General features: G+C 39.0%; 2 protein-coding genes across 4 annotated transcripts in view; both read right to left on the bottom strand.

Annotated features, from left to right (window-relative positions):
* AOX1 (aldehyde oxidase 1) overlaps window positions 1-11,204 on the bottom strand; it is an 85,502-nt gene extending 74,298 nt beyond the window's left edge. The window contains 3 exon segments of the mRNA NM_001308443.1: window positions 1,838-1,934; window positions 4,004-4,061; window positions 11,057-11,204. Coding sequence (NP_001295372.1) covers window positions 1,838-1,934; window positions 4,004-4,061; window positions 11,057-11,101 — 200 coding nt within the window. The 5' untranslated portion in view covers window positions 11,102-11,204.
* Window positions 11,205-13,429: 2,225 nt separating this feature from the next.
* Window positions 13,430-23,070, bottom strand: part of SGO2 (shugoshin 2) — a 57,744-nt gene continuing 48,103 nt past the window's right edge. For all 3 annotated transcript variants that reach the window (XM_009443953.5, XM_016949483.4, XM_016949484.4), the window contains 2 exons: window positions 21,738-21,888; window positions 13,430-13,765 (listed from right to left, as the gene is read on the bottom strand). In XM_009443953.5, the coding sequence (XP_009442228.2) occupies window positions 13,750-13,765; window positions 21,738-21,888 (167 nt within the window). In that variant the 3' untranslated portion in view covers window positions 13,430-13,749. The remainder of the gene's footprint in view (window positions 13,766-21,737; window positions 21,889-23,070) is intronic.

Here is a 23,070-nt window from a genome sequence, read left to right as displayed (position 1 = left end):
TTACTCAGGGTCACAGCCAGAGTGTCAGAGGCAGGATTAAAATTACGCCTCCTAATTCTAATTCCAGAATGGTGTCCACTTATCAAAAACTGTCACAACTTTGATGGTTTTTGCTCTTGAATGAGGGGTTGACATTCTCTAGTCACAGGTAACCATGCACCTATGGCAGGCCAGGTCTCCATTAGCAACCAGAGCAGCCAGCCTTCACCAACACCTCACTGTCACGCTGATGAATGCATAAGTTAAACATTAAAGAACTGGAGAAACTGGTGCCTTAGTACAAAGACCAGAAGGTAAAAACAAGCCATTAAGAGTTGTAAGAGACTGCCACTCCCATTCTAACAACCAAAGTAAACCATACGAGGAACATAATCACATTTTCAAAGCTCATCAGATGCTGAGTACACAAAGAAACTTTATGAGCAAAACTTAATAAATAAATAAACTAAACTCCGATGTGACAACCCCTTCATAAGAGAGAAGATACAGTTGCTCTCATCCCTGAGATACAATTATTCTCTTCCTGAAATTGAAGGAGGAAAAGGAACCTGCCTTAAACAGGAATAAGGAGAAACCAGACCAACTTCCAACAAATTTTGAATGGTTGCATGTGGGCTGATAACAACAGATTCAAATACAAAGCTGGGATGCATTATCTTCAATCTCTTCCCCACCAGAGATCACTGAGTGCTGGGGGTAGTTCCCCAAAATAGGCAGGGAAGGAGAGCTAAAAGAAACTTTCCAAGCATACTGGTCCTTAAACAAAGAAGGCTGGGGGAGAGACAGGAGAACTGAGAGAAACCCTAGGTACTCAGACTTCACAGAGCATAGGGTAGTCGCCACTCCCTAGAGGCTAAAGACAGAGCAGCATGGCTGCGACAGATCTCCCAAAGCATGGAAGGTGAGAGAGGTAAGCAAAGAGAAATCCCTCATGAACTAAAAAGCTGACAGCCAGGCCGTAAAGCAGGGAGGAACCTCTCAGAGTTCAGACAGCGGGTAGTTTGGTGTGGAACACAGGCAGATATCTGAAACCTCACCAGTGCTCAGATCCTTAGCCTTCAAGTGCGATCTGTGAAATGATGTAAAATGGTCTAACATTAGCATAATTGGATTCCCAGAAGAACAGAGGGAAGAGTGTGTGGCACAGAGTAAATATTTGAAGAGATAATGCCTTGAGAAGTTTCCAGAAGACATCAACACACAGATCCAAGAAACTTGGCAAATGTGAGGAAGGATAAATACCAAACATAAACAGATGTTAAACATAATGGGAAGCCATTGGGGGCTTATAAGTACGGGAATGACTTGATCTGATGATAATTAAAGCAGATCACTCTGGCTGATGTATGGAGAATGCACCAGATGGGAGGAAGGAGATAAGTTAGGGGCTGGAAGAGTAATATATGAATGTGTTGATGGCATTATCCTCCACTGCAATTTCAGCCTTGCCTTTCCTCCCCAGACAGGGAGTTAGGGAGCCATTCAAGTTTTGACAGGGGATTTTTTTTTTCTTAGAGACAAGGTCTTGCTGTGTTGCCCAGGCTGGACTCAAACTCAAGCAATCCTCCTGACAGCCTCCCAAGTAGCTAGAAATGTGTGCCACTGTGCCTGGCTTTGATGGGGAATTCTTTGACCGTATGTTATCCTCATTGATGCTACATTTTTTTCCCAAAACATTCATATTCCTAGGACCATGTCTGTCTTGTTCATCATTGTATGCCCAGTGGCCAGTTCTTTTCACATGGTAGGTACTCAATATATATTTACCAAATGAAGGAATATAACAAAGTTCAAAATTATAAAAATTCAACCATATCTGGACTTTGCTGTACGGTACCTTATCCTCTTGGTGATGGGGTTGTATCGTGATATCATCACTGTACAAGCACCACAGCCTCCTCCTCCACAGCCATACTTAGTTCCTGTGAGTCGAACTGGAAGAGGTATAGTTAAAGATCATATGTGTTATGTAATTCTCTTTCTAGAATAGCCCTGCCACTAGGAAACAGTAATATCACAGACTCTTAAATGTTAGTTAAGTTCAATACATATTCATCAAATAATGTGTTTATGTCTTAATTACTATTATAGAAGCTATAATAATCTTGTAAATTCTTGATTTCCTTTTGTGTGTTATATCTTGCATTCTCCCTTTGAAAACAACTGGACGTCAGGTTGCTAAAAATAGGGCTGAACTGAAAAAAGAAGGGTCTATATATGTAAGCACTTGAGTATTTGAAGGTATGAACACATTGCACATTTATTCTCATCCTTATCTCTGTCTTTGATGACACAAAGCAAAATATTAAATTGTAGATAATGCTTGGAATATCTGTGTCATCTTAGCCATGTTTGTGTATTTCTCTGCCTTTCAGTGGCAAAAGCTGCCACCTGTTCCCTAATATCTGTTCTCTCATTATTCCTTAGAAATAGAAACACTGATTTTTAGCCACACACATGGCTTCCCAGAGTAAAAAACAGACTTTCCCAGACTCCTCTGCAGCTAGGTGGGGTCATTAACAGTGCTGGCTACTAGGATGTAATTATAAGTGTTGTGTATGACTTCCAGGAGAAGAGTGTCCTTAAAAGGAGAGGGGTGCTTCTTTCTTTGCTCATTACTTCTTCCTACTTGCTGGAATTCAGATATGAGGGCTGGGCCTCCATTAGTCATCTCTGACGGTGGGGAGAAAGCTGTGTGCTGAGGAAGGTGCTGCTTGGTTCCTCAACAACATTGTGACACTGCTTTACCAGCTCTGATCCACCTACCTGTGGGCTTCCTTTATGTGAGTGTGATAGCCATGCAAACATGCCTCACAGACCTCCCTTCAACACAGAGGGTAACTGACCAAGGGACCCTGTTGCTGTACTTTAATACTGATCACTCCAGTTTTCATTAAGACCATGCTTCCCATGGACTGCTCTCCACCAATGGCTTAGTACTATGGAGAGACATGGAGTCCTTGTCAACCATCCCCAGTGGTTCTGAAGAACATGCCTTAGACTGACCAGCAGTCTAGGGCCCTTCCACTCAACCTTATCTCCAGGGTCAGACTTACATGGTGATCAAATGGCTCCCTAAGTCTCCTCTGATTCACTCCCTACTTCCTTTCCCACAGGCATTTCTCCTAATAAAATCCTGGCACATTTAATCTCATTTTTGCTGTCCACATCCTGAAGAACCTGAACTAACACAATGAGAAAGAAAGAAACTCCTACCTTCTATCTTGTTTACCATGAGGTGGAGTTTTCTGTCACTCACAGTGAACCAAACTTTAAATATTATACATAGGTACTGTGGATAATCAGGGAGTCATGTTCATTGTTTTTTTATGTCTAAAGATCTTGAATGACTTTCATGATCATGTTTCAGAAACATATTCATGTGTCTGAAAAATAATTATTGATGCTTTGGAGTTATGTACTCTTTTGGTAATTTTACTCTCTCCAGGGGGAAAAATGTACACACCCCCTTTGAAACATAATTTTGCATATAATTCAGTAGTGTCTTTCACCGTCGGGTAGCCCACTGGAGTTCATGCATAGCAAGCTAAAAATACATTCCTTTGATGGCATTTATTTGGCAAGTTTTTCTAGGATAACATCTTCAGGTTTAGTTCTTCCATTTTTCTTTTACTTTCATTTCAGATGACTTCTGTGCTCTCTTTTCCTAATGGGCATAATAATTAGTCCTTAAGGACAGAGTATAAATATTGTGACTCTTAATTCTAAAGGATGCTTAATTAGGTCCTTTTAACGTCTATTAAGTTTCCATTACTAGTTTCTCCATTTTATACAGAGACTAGAAGAAAATTGGTTCTTCTGACGGCCACATTTGTGCACTGCCTATAAAATGATAGGACTTTCTCAAATATGAGCATAAAACCATGATAGTAGGGAATATGTCTCAGTGTCTCTAATGTATATTTGAAATATCATTTAATGAGGATATTGGAGTTATACAAATACACACACACATACACAGTCAAAGTAAAGAAAAGGATACGCTTCTTCCTCAAATAAGGCAACAGCATTGTTTCAGGATCGACATTTTTTTCTATCACCTATACCAAAGGGAAAATAAGAGTTAGTTGAGAGAGCTAATATGAAATTCACATTGGTAGGATCACACTAATTTGAGGGAAATGCATGTTAATTAGCCCTTTTACTCATATTTTCAAGTAGATTTCAGCTTTATGGAACACCTGTGATATGCAAACCACCTCTCTTATGTGTAATCTTGAGCCCCACCACAATTGTGCTCCTGTCCTTGGTCCTGAATTATCGCTGTTCTCTAAGGCAATTGTTGTTTCTGCTAACAGGAACACTACCTCCTGTCCAGTTTTTTCTAGAAAGTTTAAAGCAGGTGAGAGTAAAGACATTAGTAGAACATTCAGACTTGGGGGAGGAGTGGATGAAATAAGAAAGGAAAGGAGGGAGGGGAATTGCTGGAATAGAATAGCCTCTGAGAAATTGATATAGTTAATTTTTAAAAAGACTTGTTTGTTTATCTTGTTCAAATAATTGTGGTTTCCAGTAAAAGATAACCAGCCATGGCCCCAATCAAATAAACAAAGGGGAAGATAAAACATGTATGCTAAGTGATGCAAAACTGTGCAGCAAGGACATACTTAGGCAAGTTCATGGGAGCAGCCTGGCAGCATAGCAGCAGAACAGCATGCTGTTTTTTCTCAAGGATGACATCAAAATGTCAAGATTGGTTATGTTTTCCAAAGTGATCATGTTTTCTCTTTTTTCACAAAAATTTGACATTTCTTTTGGATTCATAGAACACAAGAAGCATGACTTGCTTTGCCATTTCAGAAGCTGAATTCATCTTTCACCATATTGTAGTAATTTTCCCTCCTGGGAAGTAGTAGGTGAGGAGCGGACATATGCTTATTCTAGGGCTGCTGCCTCACCCTCAATTCTAACAGGCTATATGCCAGGCAAGGTGAGGCATATGCCAATTGCCAAGGTCAGATCTGTGCCCTAGAAGAGTCTGCAATATAGAAAGATTGGTGCATGTGTGTCTGTTTGTGTGTGTGTATGTGATAAGAAAAAATATGGGGTGCCTCTCAGGTATCTTCAACTTAATTGGCTCTCAAATGGAACTCTTTATTTTATTTTCCAAACTTACTTACTCCTTCCCTTCTTTTCCTTAACCTTTTAATGGCCTCAGTATCTGCTAGGTCATCTAAGCTAAAAAACCTGAGCTATTTTCAACTTTTTTTTTCCCAATCCACCACAATCAGTGTCACCAAGTTCTTCCACTTGGGCTTCCAATGTTCCTCTAAACTCCTTTCTCTCCTACTGTCACTGCGCATGAGCCCATATCACCTACTGTCTGAATGATTATAAGACCTGCCTGAGAGTTCTCCCTGCCTCCACTCTTGGTACCCGCAATATCGTCCTCTGCACCACGACCAGAGTGACTGCTGTAAAACCCAAGCCTGATCGTCTCATGTATATGCCTAAATTTAATGTGGCTCCTGGCTGCCAAACTGCCATTCTGGGAATTCCTGAATCATGGAGATGCTTGTTAAAATGAAACCACTATGGAATCAGGATTTCTGGTAGAGGGAACCAGAAAATGTGCTTTTTAAATGAGTACACTGAGTGGATCTTAGGTGAATTAATAACCAACTATTTCCGGAATACAAGAAGAAATTCAAACTCAGGCCACATGGATGAACTGGACAGTCCAGGGGGTGCGTTGGACTTTCACCTTCACTGCATTTGCATGCAAGGTTCCCTCTGTCCTGAAAATCCTTCCTCTCTTCTTGGCAGAATTTGGTATGTCATTCACCACCCTGCTCAAGTGTTCTCTATGGAGAGTTCTGCCACCTAAAATACCCTTCCGCATCTCAAAGTAACCATCCTCCTCTTTGTTCCTATGGCTGATGTCTTCACCTCTTCTTTTATGACACTTTTTACACTGTATCATAATTATTTGTGTGTGTACAAGACTATCTCGATCCTGAAAGAAGCCATCTTCTGCTATTCTTCTTTATGCCAAACACTGAGCTTGGTGGTGGGGAAATATCACAGGATGTAATAAGTGTTAATTAATGAAATGAATGACTGGAACATGCTATGTATGATTTGGTATGAGATACCAAGAAGGAAGGAATTTCTCATAGACTTGGGCATCTGAACAGATGAAAAATAAAGAAAAACACAGAAGTTATTGGTGGCAGAAACTGTAGGTTGTCTATCCTGGCATGCATTCTCCTTTCCTTCCTTCCCGCTACTTGGAATAGGGATGAAATGGCTAGAACCCCAGCAGTTATCTTAGACCATGAGGCAACATGTTAATGGCAGGAGAGAAAAAAGAGAGAAGAAACGTGGGTCTCAGATAACACCATAAAGCTTCTGCCCCAACCTCACAATGTCTGTTCCTAGATATGATGGTAAACAATAGAAGCCCCGTTTTAATGGATAGACAGGGTCTGGGTAGCCTAGTTAGTAAAGAATAGCATTTTAGGCTTGAGGAATATTTCTATATTTGAGGAAGGAATTCATGGAAGAAGGTGGTCATGCTTGTTTGGGTATGTGTTCCAGGAAATGTTTCAAGGGATTGGAATCTGGCTCAAAGTCCCACCAGTTTGAAATGTGTTTTGTTGTTGTTGTTGTTGTTGTTGTTTTGATGTAGTGAGTGTTGTATTTGGAGGAATTAGGGGCAGAGATCTAGCACGCATCTTGTCCTGGCAGCTCTGGGAATGAAACAGGGAGGTTAGGACTCAGAGGGAGGCTAGAAGGCATACAGGGGATGGGTAACAGTTATTCTGGTTGACTCTGGATTTGAGAGATGTTGCCAGTTCTCAGGTCAGGGTCATTGCATGTACTCATCTCAGCATAGTCTTGAATCTGAGGGTGGAATCTGCCCCTCTGTATCACTGCCAGCCCTTTTGGGAGAGTCCAAGTTCATGCTGTACTTGGTTAAGAAATCACTTTTCTCTGTGTACTGCCAGTGACTAGTGCCTGAGGAGGCCCTGCCAGATCCAAGAGAGTCAGAAAGAGAAAGGAAGAGAGAGATAAGAGGAGAGAGAGTAGAAAATAAGGAAGGGGTAGAGGTGCATGTGAAGGGACAAAGCTGAGAGGTAGAAGAGGAGGAAAGAAAGGGGTGTATGCTGTGAGATGCAGTTAGTAGAGAACAATAATCTACAGCAGCCTCAGAGGAGAGAAAGAAGCCTCAGAGAACAGCCATGAGGACACATCTTCCTGAGCTTTAGGTTGCTTTTAAAATTCATTTTGCTTGTTACTTCTTTCTGCCTAAGGTGCCTCCACCTTCTCCACTTTTCTCTGAATCATTGCAGCCATTCCAGAAGCCCAGAAATTTCCTCTCTCAGCCTTGTAAACCAAGAACCTTAGAGAATGCTAGCCAATAAACTGCTCTTTCCAGATTCCTACACCAGTACCAAAAGTCTATGCTCATTGTGCAAATAATGCAGGATGACTGCTTCTTAGCATCCTTGACACCTCTAAGCAGGTTCTGGCTCTGCTAATGAAACAGATTATTTTATAGTCCAGATAGCAACAATTGTTTCCACATATCAATTTACAATCTGTTTACTGTGTACACCCACCCTGCTAACCTCTCTCTATGCAACTTAATCAGCCCCAATTTCAAGGGAAAAGGTTCTGTTATTAGCTCCATTTTGCAAAAGAGAAAACAGAAGCTCAGCGACATTAAGTACCTTGCCTGAGGCCCCAGACCCGCCAAGTGGCAGAGCAGATAGCACAGGATTCAAACCCATCCCTGACTAGTTCTAAGGCCCATACCTTTGATTTCCACACCTCATTGCCTCATGAAATGACATGCTTCATTTCCTGAGTTGAGGTTGTTATGTGGCATCTATGGCAGAATTTATTCATGGGCTCTTCCTCCCTTAAACTCCATGTTAAATGGGTCATCTGTTCTTCTGGGGGCCTTGGTGGAGTGAATAAGGTTTCAGAAATCTCTCTGCAACTAGGTCCCTGGCCAATGTGCGCTGTCCTTGCCTCCAGATGTCGTTACCTTCTGCCTGAGGACAACTTTTGGTGACCTGAGAAAATTTAGCAAAAAGCAGAATAGAAGCCAATCATGTCACCTATTTTCTCCTAAGTGGCTTCACTTCTAAGCTTCTTTTTCAAAGGTGAGTTTTTAATTCCAGAGATTGTGTTTGACTTCAAAAGCCCTCTTCTAGGGTGGATTTTCTCTCATACTCTTCTCAACAATCCCTTACTCTCTGGAACCAAAAAGTTTATGCTAGGCTGGGCACAGTGGCTCAAGCCTGTAATCCCAGCACTTTGGGAGGCCGAGTCAGGGAGATCACCTGGGGTCAGGAGTTTGAGACCAGCTTGGCCAACATAGTGAAACCCCATCTCTACTAAAAATACAAAAATTAGCGTGGTGGTGGGTGCTTGCAGTTTCATAGTCCCAGCTACTCAGGAGGCAACAGAGTGAGACTTGATCTCAAAAAAAAAAAAAAAAAAAAAAAAAAAAAAAAGGCTTATTCTAGCTCTTTCCATGTAAGTAATCAGGCTTGTTTATTAAGTACCGAAGCACACACCTAACAGAATTTAGAAGGGAGGAGAAGGAAAGGGAAAGATTAACACAATTTCTTCTAATGGGTAATTGCAAAAACAGAATCAATATCTCCAGATTATACTTTACAAATAACCACAGGACATTTGGCCCATAGACAAAGTGAGTCCGTAGATAAGAACTAGCTTATCTAATTTTAAAAATCAATAGAGCACAAACTTGTTGGCCATTATGTTAAAAATACCAATATTTGTTTGGAAGTGGGGGAAGGAGAAGTGAGGAGATGTTAGACTCACAATCCCTGTTCCTTCATTTAACCCAAACCCTTACCATCACCTATAAAGCCCTAGTAATCTGGCCCCTGCCCATGTTGCCAGGCCTACCAACCTACCTCCTTAAGCACACAGAAATCCTCCCACCTCAGGACCTTTGCACCTGCCATTCCCACTGCCTGGATGCTCTCTCCCCAGATGTTTGCGTGGCTTGCTCCTCACTGCATCCCAGTCACTGCTCAAAGGCCACCCTTTCAGACAGGCCAAAACATCCATCCCCTCTAAGTATCCTGCACACTCTCTGTCCCCACGCTGTGCTTTATTTTTCATATTAGCACTTCTCACTTCCTGACATTACACATTTCCACGTATTTATATGCTTGCTATCTCCCCAGCACAATGTAAGCTCCATGCACGCAAGGACTTGTTATTTCTGTGCTCTGCTGTATCTCATAAGCCTGGAACACTGATTGGCATACGGTAGGCCCTTAACAAATAAGTGGATTGAATGCTCATGATCACTCTTTATGAAGTAAGTGGTATGATCCCCTTTTAACAGAGAAACTGGGCCTCTGAGAGGTTAGGTTTTCTCAATCAGAATTAGAATTGGAATTGAAGACTTGTTTGTCTAAACAACAAAGCCAGTGTTGTGTTTACTATACCATTCTATTATGCAAAAGAAGAAAAAAATGACATAATGTCAATCACCTCACCCCATTTTCATATTTCACCCTCACAGCAGTCCTGTGAAGGGGTCCTAATGACCCCCGTTACAGATCAGGAAAAACTAGCTCATCTTATCCAATGTAGAACCCAGGCAGCAGGGGCAGACAAAGTTTTTGAGGGGCCTAATGTACAATTCGGGGGATCCTCTTTAAGAAACATAATACAAAACCACAGATGAAATTAGGCTCAGGGTCTTAGAACAGGCCTCACAACTAGGGCCTGGTGCTTCACACTGGTTAGCTTCCAGGGGAGGCAGCTGGTGCCCGTCAGGAAAAGTGTTGTGGCTGCCCTTAGCCAGAAGCAGTGGTCACAGGTGGCTCTGAATGAACCGGCACCAACACGAGCACCAGGGAAATCAGGTGCCACTGCTCTTGCTTGGTTGTTAGCTCTGTTTTTGTTGTTTTTAAGAAATAGGATCTCACTCTTTTGTCCAAGCTGGAGTGCAGTGGTGTGATCACAGCTCACTGTAACCTTGAACTCCTAGACTCAAGCAATCCTTCTCCTTCACCCTCCCCAGTAGCTGGGCTGCAGGCACGCACCACCACACCGGTTTTTTGTTTTGTTTTGTTTGTTTTTTTTTTTTGTAGAGACAAGGTTTCGCCATGTTGTCCAGGCTAAACTCGAACTCCTGGGCTCAAGCAATCCTCCTGCCTCGGTCTCCCAAAGTGCTGATTACAGGCGTGAGCCACAGCTCTCAAGGGAGCTCCTTAACCTTCCTGCCTCAGTTTCCTCCTTCAGAGTAATGTCAATGAAACTGGAACATTAAGAGTGAGCAGAGTTGATGCTCACATTAAGGGGGGTGTTTTAAAGGATGCCCACGGGGCTTTGCTGCTCCCAAACATCGGACACTGCCTGGAACTGTCCCTCGGGTTGCGCAGAGCGAGCCCAGCTTCTGAGGCGACAGAGCCCACACCCAGCAGTGGAACCCGTGAGGACCTTGGAGCCCCCAGAGCCTGACTTGGGTTCAGCTCTGCCAGGAACTAGCTGTGACTTTGGAAAGTAACGATTTCTTCATCTGAGAAACGATGGGGGTGGTTTGAATGTGTTCGTCTCTACGGTCTTGTCCCGAATCTAAGTTGCTCTCTGCGCTTCCCAACGCACCCCGCGAGCTGAGGCTCAGCCATTTCTGTAGGCTGCTGTCAGTGTACTGGGGACGTTCCCGTTATCGGCTGGGATTGAGGGAACGAAGATCTGGGAGTGCTGACCCTGATGGGCAAGAATACTTTTTGTCTTACTGTTTAGGGAGGGCGTGTGGTTGGAAATCAGCTTGTGAGCCTTGGAAGGAGAGGAAAGGGGAACATGAGGAAGGTGGGGGCCCAAAGGTCCAGGACAGTCCCTGAAAACGCAGCCTTTAGCTGCCCCGGAGGCGGGGGTGGGAATGCGAAGGCAAAGCCGCTGTTACAGGAGAAAGCCAGTCCGTGCCTGAGTGCCTTAAACGGCGGGCACGAAAGGATGGGACGAACGGCAGGGGCTCCTCTCTGCCCCGGCCCTGGCCGCAGGTCTGGGGCAGAGGAAGCCCGCGGGAGCTCACCTTGCGGCCGTTCACGTAGAAGAGCAGCTCGGACGCCCGGTCCATTGTGGTGTCCGCGCTGGTTCGAGGGCCCGGAGCGGGAGGCGGAGGTTCTGGGAAGTAGCGGGCACCTGGGACCCGGCGGCACCGACCCGCCGAGTGGGGCGGGGCTTGCTGGAGCCTAAAGTCCAGCCCATCCACCCCGACGGAGAAAGCCTTGATTAAGATCCAACGTTCCTGAGCTCTTTGCCAGGAACTCTTCCCGGGACACCAGCACGTGTGCGGGCGTCACTGGCGCCCTCTATGTGGGCGGAAATCATCCGGCGAAGATGAAGACGACCCCTTCATCTCCTCGCCAGTGGCGCTTAGCGTCTGTGTCACACCCTCTTGCGTCTTAGCAAACATTGTAAGTCCTGGGACATTGCTTTTGATGGTCTTATGTTACTGCATATTTTAGGTGGTGTTCCAGCTGGATTTAAGTCTGGGAACATTAGTACCTCCCCTCCAACCAGGCCTGCTGTAGTCCTGGACTCTTAAGTGTAAACAATCATATTTATTCCAACTCTGCAAGAGCGGATCTTAGGGAAAACAAATAGGTTTACAACTTGATCTTTTAGAAATATAAGGTTGGTGCAAAAGTAATTGCGGTTTTTACCATTACTTCCAATGGCAAGAACTGCAATTAATTTTGCACCAACCTAATAATTACTGGTTTTAAAATGAAGTGCTACCTTGATATAAACTTAAAAATTTTATCACTACTTACAGTTTATCCAGTAACTAACCACAAAGTTTATCTGGTAAATAAGAACAGAGATGTAAAACATCTTGGAAAACTTAAAAAAAAAACTTGGAAAATACAGCAAAGCATAAAAATAAAGAACACCTGTAAGCCCACAACTTAGAACTTACCACCGTTCACTTTTTTAGTCTATCCTTACTTTTTGAAACATGTACTTTTAACACCTTTAAAAACTTAAGTGGGATAAACTAGTTATTTTCCAGGCTTCTTTTCACTTGCCATACCTTAGAACATTTTCCCATGTTATTTCATTTATGTAAACACAAAAATTTTATTGTGAAATTTTCCAAACTTTGCACATAAAAGTGAAGAGTGCAACTGGCATCTACCTGCCCTTCACTGAGCTTTAACAATGGTCAACGTTTTGGCATACTCCATTTTTTGTAGTATTTAAAAGCCAATCCTGGACATATTTTAGCCCTAAATACTTCAAAAACACACATACACATCCTTTTAGTCAGCCGCAACACCATTTCACGTGTCTAAAAAATGTCTTTTACACTTGACTTCTTTGAATCAAACAAGAGCTGTGCAATGTATCTGCATGTGGTCTCATCAGTCTCTTTTGATCTAAAACAGACTTTTTAACACTATTAACACATTGAAAAAGAAACCAGGTCAGTTGTTCTATTGAAATGAACCATTTTTTGAATGTGGCTAATTGCTTCTCCCTGGTATTGTTTTTCTACTCTACTTATTTCCTATGCACTAAATATTAGATCTAAAGCTTTGATTAAATTCAGGTTCAATTTTTTGGGGGGGAGAGGGCAAGAACACTTCATAGGTGGTACCATATAATTAATATTGCAGCACAGCAGGAAGCATATGGTGTCTGGTTGTTTCATTCGTAATGATGCTAACATTGATCAGTGGGTTCAGAGGGCTATTCCTTTGTAATGAATTTCTCCATCAACATTTCACCTAATTGTTTTACATCCATTGTTGAGCATTGCCTGAGCGGTAGTTTTAATAGGGGTTTGCAATTTTTCTAATTCTAGCATTTCTTCTTCATTCATCAACTGGGATTCTTTGAATAAAACTATCCATCCTTCACTAGAGCTATTGACTAAACCCCTCCAGCACTCTGTACCCCTACTGCAGTCTCTCAAAGTGTGGTACTAGGACAATCCTCGGACGGACTCACCTGAAGCATCTGATTAAGATGCAGAATTCTGGGCCCACCGCGTTAGTGGTCAGATATTGTCTAAAAAAGTTTTCCATCTAGGTGGAATAGAGTTTGAGTAGTCACTTGAATTCAATAAACTGTGTATTGATCTCAGATATGAACAGGATTTATTACTACTTATTACTGGAAGAGTAAGTGATCTTTAAAACCAAGTTATAAAAACCAAATTCAAAAGAGCCTGAAAGGTTAATCTCCTCCTCTAAGTCATCAGATTACATATAATAGAAATAATACAGAAGCTGACATTCAACATGTATTTCTGAAAACAGAAGAATGAAGGGAGAGAAAACGGGCCAGGGCAGGAGGTGGCTTTTAAACCCTTTTGGATGTCCACATATATTGAATGGGTTAAAAACAGACAGCAAAACAAGACAGCCTAGTATACAAGATAACCAATGCAAAGGTATTTATTAACACATTTTATTTGGTTAAAAGGTTATTGTTTGGTTAAAGGCTACTAGGTAAAAAGAAGCTTAAATAAACAGGAAGGTAAGTTATATGATGACCAAAATGACTCAAAAAGTTTAATGTTACAAAATAGCTATTTTATGCACATAATACCTATTAATAAACATTAAGAATGGACAAACCAACACTCCATGAAAGGCCAAAGAAACAACAAAAAAAAAACCTTTTCATTAAGCATTTCATCTTCTTGATACTATATTTCTGTTTTGATTCCTTATGCTTGGAAAATTCAGAAAAACCAGAATCCATAAATTCACTTCATCTTCTCATCTTGCTGCAAAGTAGAAAAAAAGGAAGATTAATAACAACCCAAAATTAATGCTTTTGCTGTGAAGCATGGAGAAGAAAATTGTTTCATCATATCAGTAGAAAAGAAGTTTCCTTAAACCATAAGCTTTGTTAAATACTTGAAATACTCTAATTTTTCTTAAATCTTATAGTTCTCACTATCAGAGTACTTCAAATAATTCATTTCAAATATTTAAGAAAAATTAATCAACATAGATTTTATACATTACGTGTTTATTACATAGTTCCTTTTTATTAGAAATTTAGCATATGTTCAAGAACATGTGAAAATATACAATTTAAAAACAAAGTAAATGCTCATGTTCCTACACCCAGGTTAAGAAACAAAATATTACCACACCTCCAATATGCCCCTTTCTGATCACATCCCTCTCCTCCCCCAAAAAGGGACCACTATCCTGAATTCTATTATCACTCCTTTCTTTACAGTTTTGTTTTAAGCACTTGTGTATTGCTCTCCCAAAAAGTATATTGTTTGGTTTTATCTGTTTGATAGATATCTTTATATCAATGGAATCATACTGTAGGTGTTTTTCTGTGACTTTTGCCACTCAACATCTTCATTCATTTTCAAGCCTCTCCTTTATTGAAACATTAAACATTTTATATTCTGTGTCTGATTGCTGTTTCTGCTGATACCTTGTTCCCCTGTGTATGTAATGTTTTTCTTTACTATGAGGTAGCCCTTCATTTTCCTTGCAACTTTGGCTGTGCAAAACATGTTGAGGTGTGAGATGGACAACTCCCTACAAAATATTTGCTTCTAATAGACAACAGAGCACTATAGTTCATGCACTAATTATACTAAATCCTCAGCTTAACTTTTTTTTTGCCTTCGAAATATTGTGAATTCCAGCTATAATCTGCAATAAAGGCTGTATTTTGGTTATGAATTCTAAGGAAAGATTTTTTCCTCCTTAATTCAGCACCCAAGTTATTTCCTGGGGCTGAGCAAGCTAGTGGGGAGGTTATTTTTAGTTTGCTCTTTTACTGAGAAAGTAGATCAACTTTATGGAAGAAGATCTATTAGACTCTTTATTTTGGATAAACCCTAGGATTTGTCTTCTGTCCCTAGCCCCATAGGGCTGTGAATGCAATGTTTAGGTTCACCTAGTTAGACAAATATCTTCAGGATAAGGTCAGTTCCCCTCTGAGTTCCTGCTATCATTTGATCTTTGATCTGAGCTTTTCTTACTTTCCTACTAAAAGAAATGTTGGTTGGCTAATAGTCATTAGTTAAGAAATGCGTTCAAGGTATGTTTTTTAGTATTTTACCCAATAATTTTATTTTTTCAGTAAAAGGGTAGATTCCTGCACCTAATACATCATGTTTCAAGATATGGAGTTTAGTTATATTTTACATGCATGTGTGTAAGTGTGGTTTTTAGATGAAATACATAGACATGGTCCCAAATTTAAAAAGGTATACAAGATTAGGTGGAAAGGTCTCTTTCACTCCTTCGTACTCCTCTTCAGAGCCAGTGTGATACCACTGCCTTGGGTAATTAGATAGAGTTTAATTAATCCTTTCAAAAGAAGTACCTATTCTAAATAAAACATAGCAAAATGCTGTAAGGAAATAATGTTCTATTTTAGTTTAAATGTACAGTGCATGCAGATGATTTGCTATACAGCTTAGTTGGTAAAATTTTTAAAAGCAAAAGCCACAACATTCAGTATAAATTCCGAGTGATGACCACCCAGTTGCCACTTTTTTTTCTTCCTTCTTTTTGGATTGGAAATGGTATACACTAGGTATATCACAGCTTCTAGTAGCTCCCATGAAAGTACATCCTAATTAAAGCTGCTTGCTATTATGGAATGATCATCATAGGTATTGAAGATAGGAGTGGTAGGAGTTATCAGGAAGGTCTCATAAATATGTTTTTAAAGTCTTTAGTCCAGAGCACTGAACATGACAAATGAGGACATTTTTAATATAATAAAGGCCATAATCCAAAATGAATAAGTAATAATCATGATATTTACATAGCAAAAAGCAGAGCAACCACCCTTCTGAAGCAAAAACTACAGGAGATACATGGAAACACAGGACACAGTAGATTTTAATATACAACTCTTAGTATAACCTTAGTACAAAACAGATCACTTATTTACAAAAAATGAGAGACAGAAGATCTAAGCAACATAATAAATACAGTAAATCTCATGGATATATATCAAACTTTAGACCTTGATTATGGAGAATATACATCTAAGTAATCACAGCACAGTTATAAATGCTGATCCTATAGTAGGTCACAAAGAAAATACTGGCAATTTCCATAAAGCAGAAATATTACAATAAATAATTTCTGACCAAAATGCAATAAAACTAGATTTACAAATAAAAACAAAAAACCAGAAAGGTTCATCTACCTGGAATTTTTAAAACCTCCTAATAACTCCTGAAGAAAAGGAGAAACTTAAAAACGACATTGAAAACACTATGTATCAGAATCAAGATACATTGAAAGCACTGATCAGAGAAAAATTGATTGCAAAAGACACTTTTAAAAAAAAATTTTTGTGTGTGTGTTCTATTTACTTATTTTTATTTTTAATTTTTTGAGTCAGGATCTTTCTCTGTGCAGTGGCACAATCATGGCTCACTGCAGCCTTGACCTACCAGGCCCAAACTATCCTCCCACCTCAGCCTCTCTAGTAGCAGCTGGGACTACAAGCACATGCCAACATGCCTGGCTGATTTTTAAATTTTTTGTAGAGTGAGCGTCTCCCTGTGTTGCCCAGGCTGGTCTCCAACTCTTGGGCTCAAGTGATCCTCTCACCTCAGCCACCCAAAGTATTGGGATTACAGGTGTGAGCCACTGTGCCTGGCCATAAAACACTGTTATCTATATAAATGAAAGAATAAAAACAATAAATTTTAATGGGAAAACAACAATAATAAAGTAAATCAAAGAAAACACAAAGAAGGAAATAATAAATATGAAGCAGAAATCAGTGAAGTAGAGAACAGAAAAATAGATCCAATTAGTAAATCAAAGTACTGATTTTTTGGAAAAGTTAATAAATAAACTACTACCTAATTTGATCAAGAAAAAGAGAAAAAGAACAAACACAAAAAATAATAAATGATATAGGTAAAATAATTATGGGAAAAAAGATTTAAAATTAATTTACATGTCTAATTCATAAAAGATACTTTGCAGACTTTTATGCAAATAAATTTGAAATCTTAGATGAAATGGATAATTTCCTGTGGAAATACAAATAACAAAAATTGACCCCATTACAGCAAAAAAGCTTAAACAGACTAATTTTCACACACACAAAAAACAGTCAACGTTATTAAGGAACTATCCCACACAAAACAGTACTAGGTCCAGATGGTTTCAGAGGGGGATGCTAACAAACTTACAAAAACCAGAGAGTCCCACTGTTCTAAAATTATATAAGTATATAACATACAAATAATTATAAACATAAATTATAATGCACTATAAATTATAATGAAATATAAATTATTTCATTAAAGGAACCAAGACGGTGACTTTCTTGATTCCCTTAATATGATACCTAGGCCAGATAAAGACAATTCAAAGGTGGATAACTATAGACTCACATCAGTTATGAATGTTGATATAAAAATTCTAAACAAAATATTTTGGCAAACTCAAGTCAACATCACATTATGAAAAACATACTCCATGACCAAGTGAGATTTATTCCAGGAAAGCAAGGTTAGTTCGGTACTGGAAAACTCATCAACAGATGCCATGTTAATACATGTAAGTAAATGAAGTATATTACTATCTTCATAAATGCTGAACAAGCCTTTGACAAAATTCAACAATCATTCATGATAAAAACACTCAATAGGCATCAAGGGGCATTTTCTTAGTAAATTATGTACATATCTTAATCCTACAGCAAGTATCTTGTTTAATGGAGAGACAAAAATACTTCAACAGAAGCATTTCTACTAAAATCAGGAACAAGGCAAGCATGCCTACTATTCCTGCTACTATTTTAACATTGTACCTGAGTTATTAGCCAATGCTAATATAAAAACAGTAAGAGGCATACAAATGGGGTAATGAAGTAAAACTATCTCTATTTTCAGATGATATCATACTATACCTGGAGAACTCAAGACAATCAGTGAGATAAGAGAGTAACAGAGTTCAGAAAGTAACAAGATATAAACTGACACAGAATTCAACAGCTTTCATATATATGAACAACATTGGGCATCAGTTACATGTCCATATATAATAGCAACAAAGAAAACTAAATACTTATAGACCAGTGGTTTTCAACTCAGGATGCTTTTGCCTCCCGGTTGAAATTTTGCAACATATGGAGACATTTTTGGTTGTTATAAATGTGAGGGTGCTACTGACATCTAGTGGATGGAGGTCAGGGATACAGCTAAACATCCTACAATACACAGGACAGCCTCCCATAAAAGAGAAATACCTAGCCCCAAAGGTCAACAGTGCCAAGGTTATGAAACTGAGCCAGACAAGTCAATACCATCCTAAGATTCATTTGTAACAACAAACATTCAAGAACAGTGAGGGAAACAATGAAAAAGAAAAACCATGAGAGGATACTAGCCCTACCAGACATTAAAACATACTATAGATCCTCTACAATAAACAAGGAGACCACTGGCAAAGGTGATGAGATGTCTCACTTCCGAGATGACATTTTGTTATATAAGACTCTATCCTGCTACAGGAATTGCTCTAGAGATTCTCCACAGCTGGCTTTGAAGTAAGTGGCCATGCTGTAAAGGAGGCCGTGTGGCAAGAAGCTAAGGACAGCCTCTAGTCAACAAGAAGAAGATGAAGCCCTCTGTCCAGAACCACAAGGAAATGAATTCTGCCAATAACCTGTGTGACTTGGAAGCAGATTCTTCCCCAGCACAGCCTCCAGATGAGAACCAGCCTGGACGACACCTTTAGTGCAGCTTTGTCAGACCCTAAGCAGAGCACCTAATTAAGCTGCATCCAGATTGCTACTTAAGCCACTAGGATTAAGCCACTATGACATACTGGAACATCCTGTGTGTCAGAAAGTAAGAAAGTGCTCCAAATAGTATGAAGTCATGTCAAAAGGACACGGAAGCCAACCTGAAGGAACTCTTAGTGGTCAAAGTTGGAATAACTTGAGCAACAAGATAAATATTGATGGCATTGGACTTTCATCTATAGAACAAAAGAGATACCCATGATATATATCTATATCTATATCTATATCTATATCTATATCTATATCTATAGAAAAGACAACTCTTCCTTACAGATGAATTCCAATTAATGTAGAAGGAAAGGGAGAAATCAAAAATCACTACTAGTAGTACCCACAGTAGTACTGTTGCAGGCAAGATCCACCAATGGATGCTAAAATTAGTGGGTGAAAGTTTGAGAAATGGAATATATAGACTCAAAGTATCTCCCTCCCATGTTCATTAACAAAAGAGGAAAAGATTGTGACTTCACAGTTAAAAAACCCAACAGACACCACCTTAACCAAGGAATCAAGGCTAACATGACTAGTAATGAAACACATTGACATCATGAAGCCTTGAAATGAGGCAAGAAGGACATATAATTTCTGTGAAATATTTGCCAAAAAAGCACAACTGCATTGCAATCATGAGAAAATATCAGACAAACCCAAACCGAGAGATATTCTACAAAATAAACTGACCAGTAGTCTTCAAAGGTGTCCAAGGCAGAAAAAAAAAAAAGACTGAAAACTGTCATAGGTTGGAGGATGCTTAGGAGAAACAACAACTAAATGCAATGTGGGACTCCAGATAGAATTCTGAAACAGAAAGTGATGTTAGTGAAAGTCTATAGTTTGGTAATAGTATTGTACCAATGCTAATTCTTTAGTTTTGATAATTTTACTGTGGGCACATAAGACATTAAAATTAAGGAATGCTGAGAGAGGACCATATGGGAAACCTTTGTATTATTTTTACAACTTTACCATTAGTCTAAAATTAGTTCAAAATAAAGTTTAACTTACAACTCATTAAAAGGCAAATGACCCAACTGAAACATGGGCAAAGGATCTCAACAGGCATTTCTCCAGGAAGATACACAGATGGCCAGTAAGCACATGAAAAGACGCTCAACATCATTAGTTATCAGGGGATTGCAAATCAAAACCACCATGCAATATCACTTCATACCCACTAGGACGGCTAGAATCAGTCACAGAAAAACAAGTGTTGGTAAAGATAAAGAGAAATTTTTAAAAATCATCATCGTTGGTAAGCATGTAAAATGGTACAGCAGTTTTGGAAACAGCTTGGCAGTTCCTCAAACAATTAAACAGACTCAGCAATTCCACTCCTAGGGATATATCCAAGAAAAAAAAAAAAAACCAATACTTAACACACAAAACCTTGCAAAAGAATGTTCATAGTAGCATATTCATAATAGCCAAAAGATGAAAACAACCCAATTGTCCATCAAAGAACAAATGGATGAACAAAATGTGGTACATCTACACAATGGAATATTATCCAGTCATAAAAATGAATTGAAATACTGATACATGCTACGATATGAAAGAAACTTTAAAACATGCTGGGTGAAAGAAGCCAGTTGCAAAGACCACATATTCTATTATTCCATTCATATGAAATGTCTAGAACAGGGAAATCTAGAGAGACAAGAAGTTGATTAGTGGTTGCCTAGAATTGGGAGGATAGGAAAGTGATAACTAAAGGGTACAGGGTTTCTTTTTAAGTAAAGAAGTGTTCTAAAATTGACTCTGGTAATGGTTGCACATATTGATGAATATACTAAAAACCAGAATATTGCATACTTTTTTTTTCTGAGACAGTTTCACTCTGTCACCCAGGTTGGAGTGCAGTGGTATAATCTCAGCTCACTGCAACATCTGCCTCTGAGTTCAAGGTGATTCTCCTGCCTCAGCCTCCCGAGCAGCTGGGACTACAGGCGCACGCCACCATGCCCAGCTACTTTTTGCATTTTTAGTAGAGATGGGGTTTCACCATGTTGGCCAGGCTGGTCTTGAACTCCTGGCCTCATGCAATCCACCTGCCTCAGCCTCCCACAGTGCTGGGATTACAGGTGTGAGCCACCACATCTGGTCTAAATTGTACAGTTTAAATTGTGTGAATTATATCTCTCGATAGCTGTTTAAAAAAAAAAGAAAGAAAAAAAAAAGAAAGGCCCCTTGGTCCTTAATTTCACTTTTAATTTTCTTTTACCCTGCCTTATATTACTGTCATCTGCTGGTTATTGCTTTAAAATACCCATGAGAATCATTCTTTTTTGTTAGATGTGATCATTGTTGTCTAGTTTTGCTAAGAACTTTAAGTTCTTACTTTTTAGAGAGAGATATATCGAAGTGTTTTAAGAATTAAATGACTCAATATTTGAGACTCTAAAATACAACAAAAAGGATACATGAAGCAAATACGACAAAGTGTTATAACTGTTGAACCTGAGGAATGGATAAATTGGAGGAGGGCACTATTCTCTTTGTTGGGGTATGTTTGAAATTTACAAAAATAAAGAGAAAGGACTGTTATTCTTTGAGAGTAAAGGACACATAAACCACTTTGACTTCTAGGGAACAAGGTAGGAAATAAACAAATGGGGTAACAAAAATGGCTTGCAAATCACAGGCCACAAATTTTAAAAATTATAAGTATCAGGCTACAATTTAAAATATGACAGTAGTAGAACTGGGAACTAACCAAAAGCAAATCAATTTAAATCCAGACAATTCTCCAACCCCCCAAAAATAGCCTGTCCAAAGGACATATTTCTTCAACTCTTACCCAAATCATACTGTGGTTGTTACATATCAATAATATACATTTTATTGAATTATCAGAAGTGCTCAAATACTAATTCAGGCAGAAATTTTTTTAAGGATATATTTTATAATGGCATACTAAAATCATTTGAAATACTTACTCTCTGAGGCTTGGCTCTTTAAAATAGAAAGGAGTACACCTTCTTCTTCTGCTTGTCCGTTCTGAAGATAGATCTTCTGACTTATTTTCAGATTCAGCAGTGTTATTTGAAGCAAAACTGGTATTTGACAAGTCCTGTAATGGTCTATCACCTGAAAAGAATATTATTTTTCACAAATATTTTAAAAAGTATATAGAGATACAAATAGATATGAGCTATATAGTGGTCTGCAAATCACCACAGCAAATTTTAAATCTTGATTCAATTTTGAGAGGAAAGAGACTAACATTTGAAACAAACTGTCAAAGTAGCCTACAACTTTTTCATTCTGAAATCACATATGGCTCCCAAAGTTCATCCTAGTTCAACTCTTTTCATGGAAGCACACAAATTACAGTTCATTCAACATATATGCCATTGATCACTCACTCTGTGTAAGGCACCATGAGGAGCACAGAGATAAAAAATGTCTCACCAGTCTTCTAACAAATCCTGCAACTCTAAACCTTTGTAATTCTTTTGCTTCAGTGTGCTTTTACCTGGAATTGACTTACCCGCCAAAACCTTAGGGATCTACACACATATATTGAAATAATAGGCTCCCAGTAAAAATTTTTAATTGGTATAGGAATGTTTAATATTACAAAATTTCTAATGGCAAAATAAATATATATTTAAAATTCCATAGATTTGGGTCTGCATGCACATGGTAAATGGACTAAAGTTCTCCCAGGTGATTTTTTCCCCCTCCCTTTTTCTGACTCTCTACTTTTGATTTTTTTGCAATGAGTACTATTTTAATAACTGGGAAAAAAATAAAAAGTAAATACTACAGGTAAAAATCTTACTTATCCTTTAGGGCCTAAAATGCTACCTATTTAAGGATGCATTTGAAGATTCCTCTAGTCAAAATTACTCCCCATTATATCCCTTAGCATAATACATGTGCTTAAAGAATCGTTTATTCCATTTCACCATGATGTTTGTTACATACATGGAATCTGAGGAAAGGGGGTTGGTATTGTTTATTTTTCAATCCTCTATAATATCTAGAAGGGTTTGATCACATTAAATATATGTTGTTGAATGGGGAAAGAGTCTCACTCTCAAGAAACATGCAACTGTCTTCAGTAAAATAAAAACCAGTACAATTCATTATTATATACATTTAAAACATTCAATTTCCTTCAGATGTATGAAAAAGCAAATTATTTGCCTATGGTCTTTATTAGACAAGTTTGTGGTAAAGGCCAAATCCATTTATAGTTGTAAATGTCCAAGATACTCTCACTGTTATTTCCCAAAGTATGAAACTTTCTTTATTCCTTCATGC

This window comes from Pan troglodytes, chromosome 13 (genome assembly GCF_028858775.2).
Source record: "Pan troglodytes isolate AG18354 chromosome 13, NHGRI_mPanTro3-v2.0_pri, whole genome shotgun sequence".
In the NCBI taxonomy this organism is placed as follows: Eukaryota; Metazoa; Chordata; class Mammalia; order Primates; family Hominidae; genus Pan; species Pan troglodytes.
The sequence above is the reverse complement of the archived record's forward strand: the minus strand, read 5'-3'. Positions and strand labels throughout refer to the sequence as shown.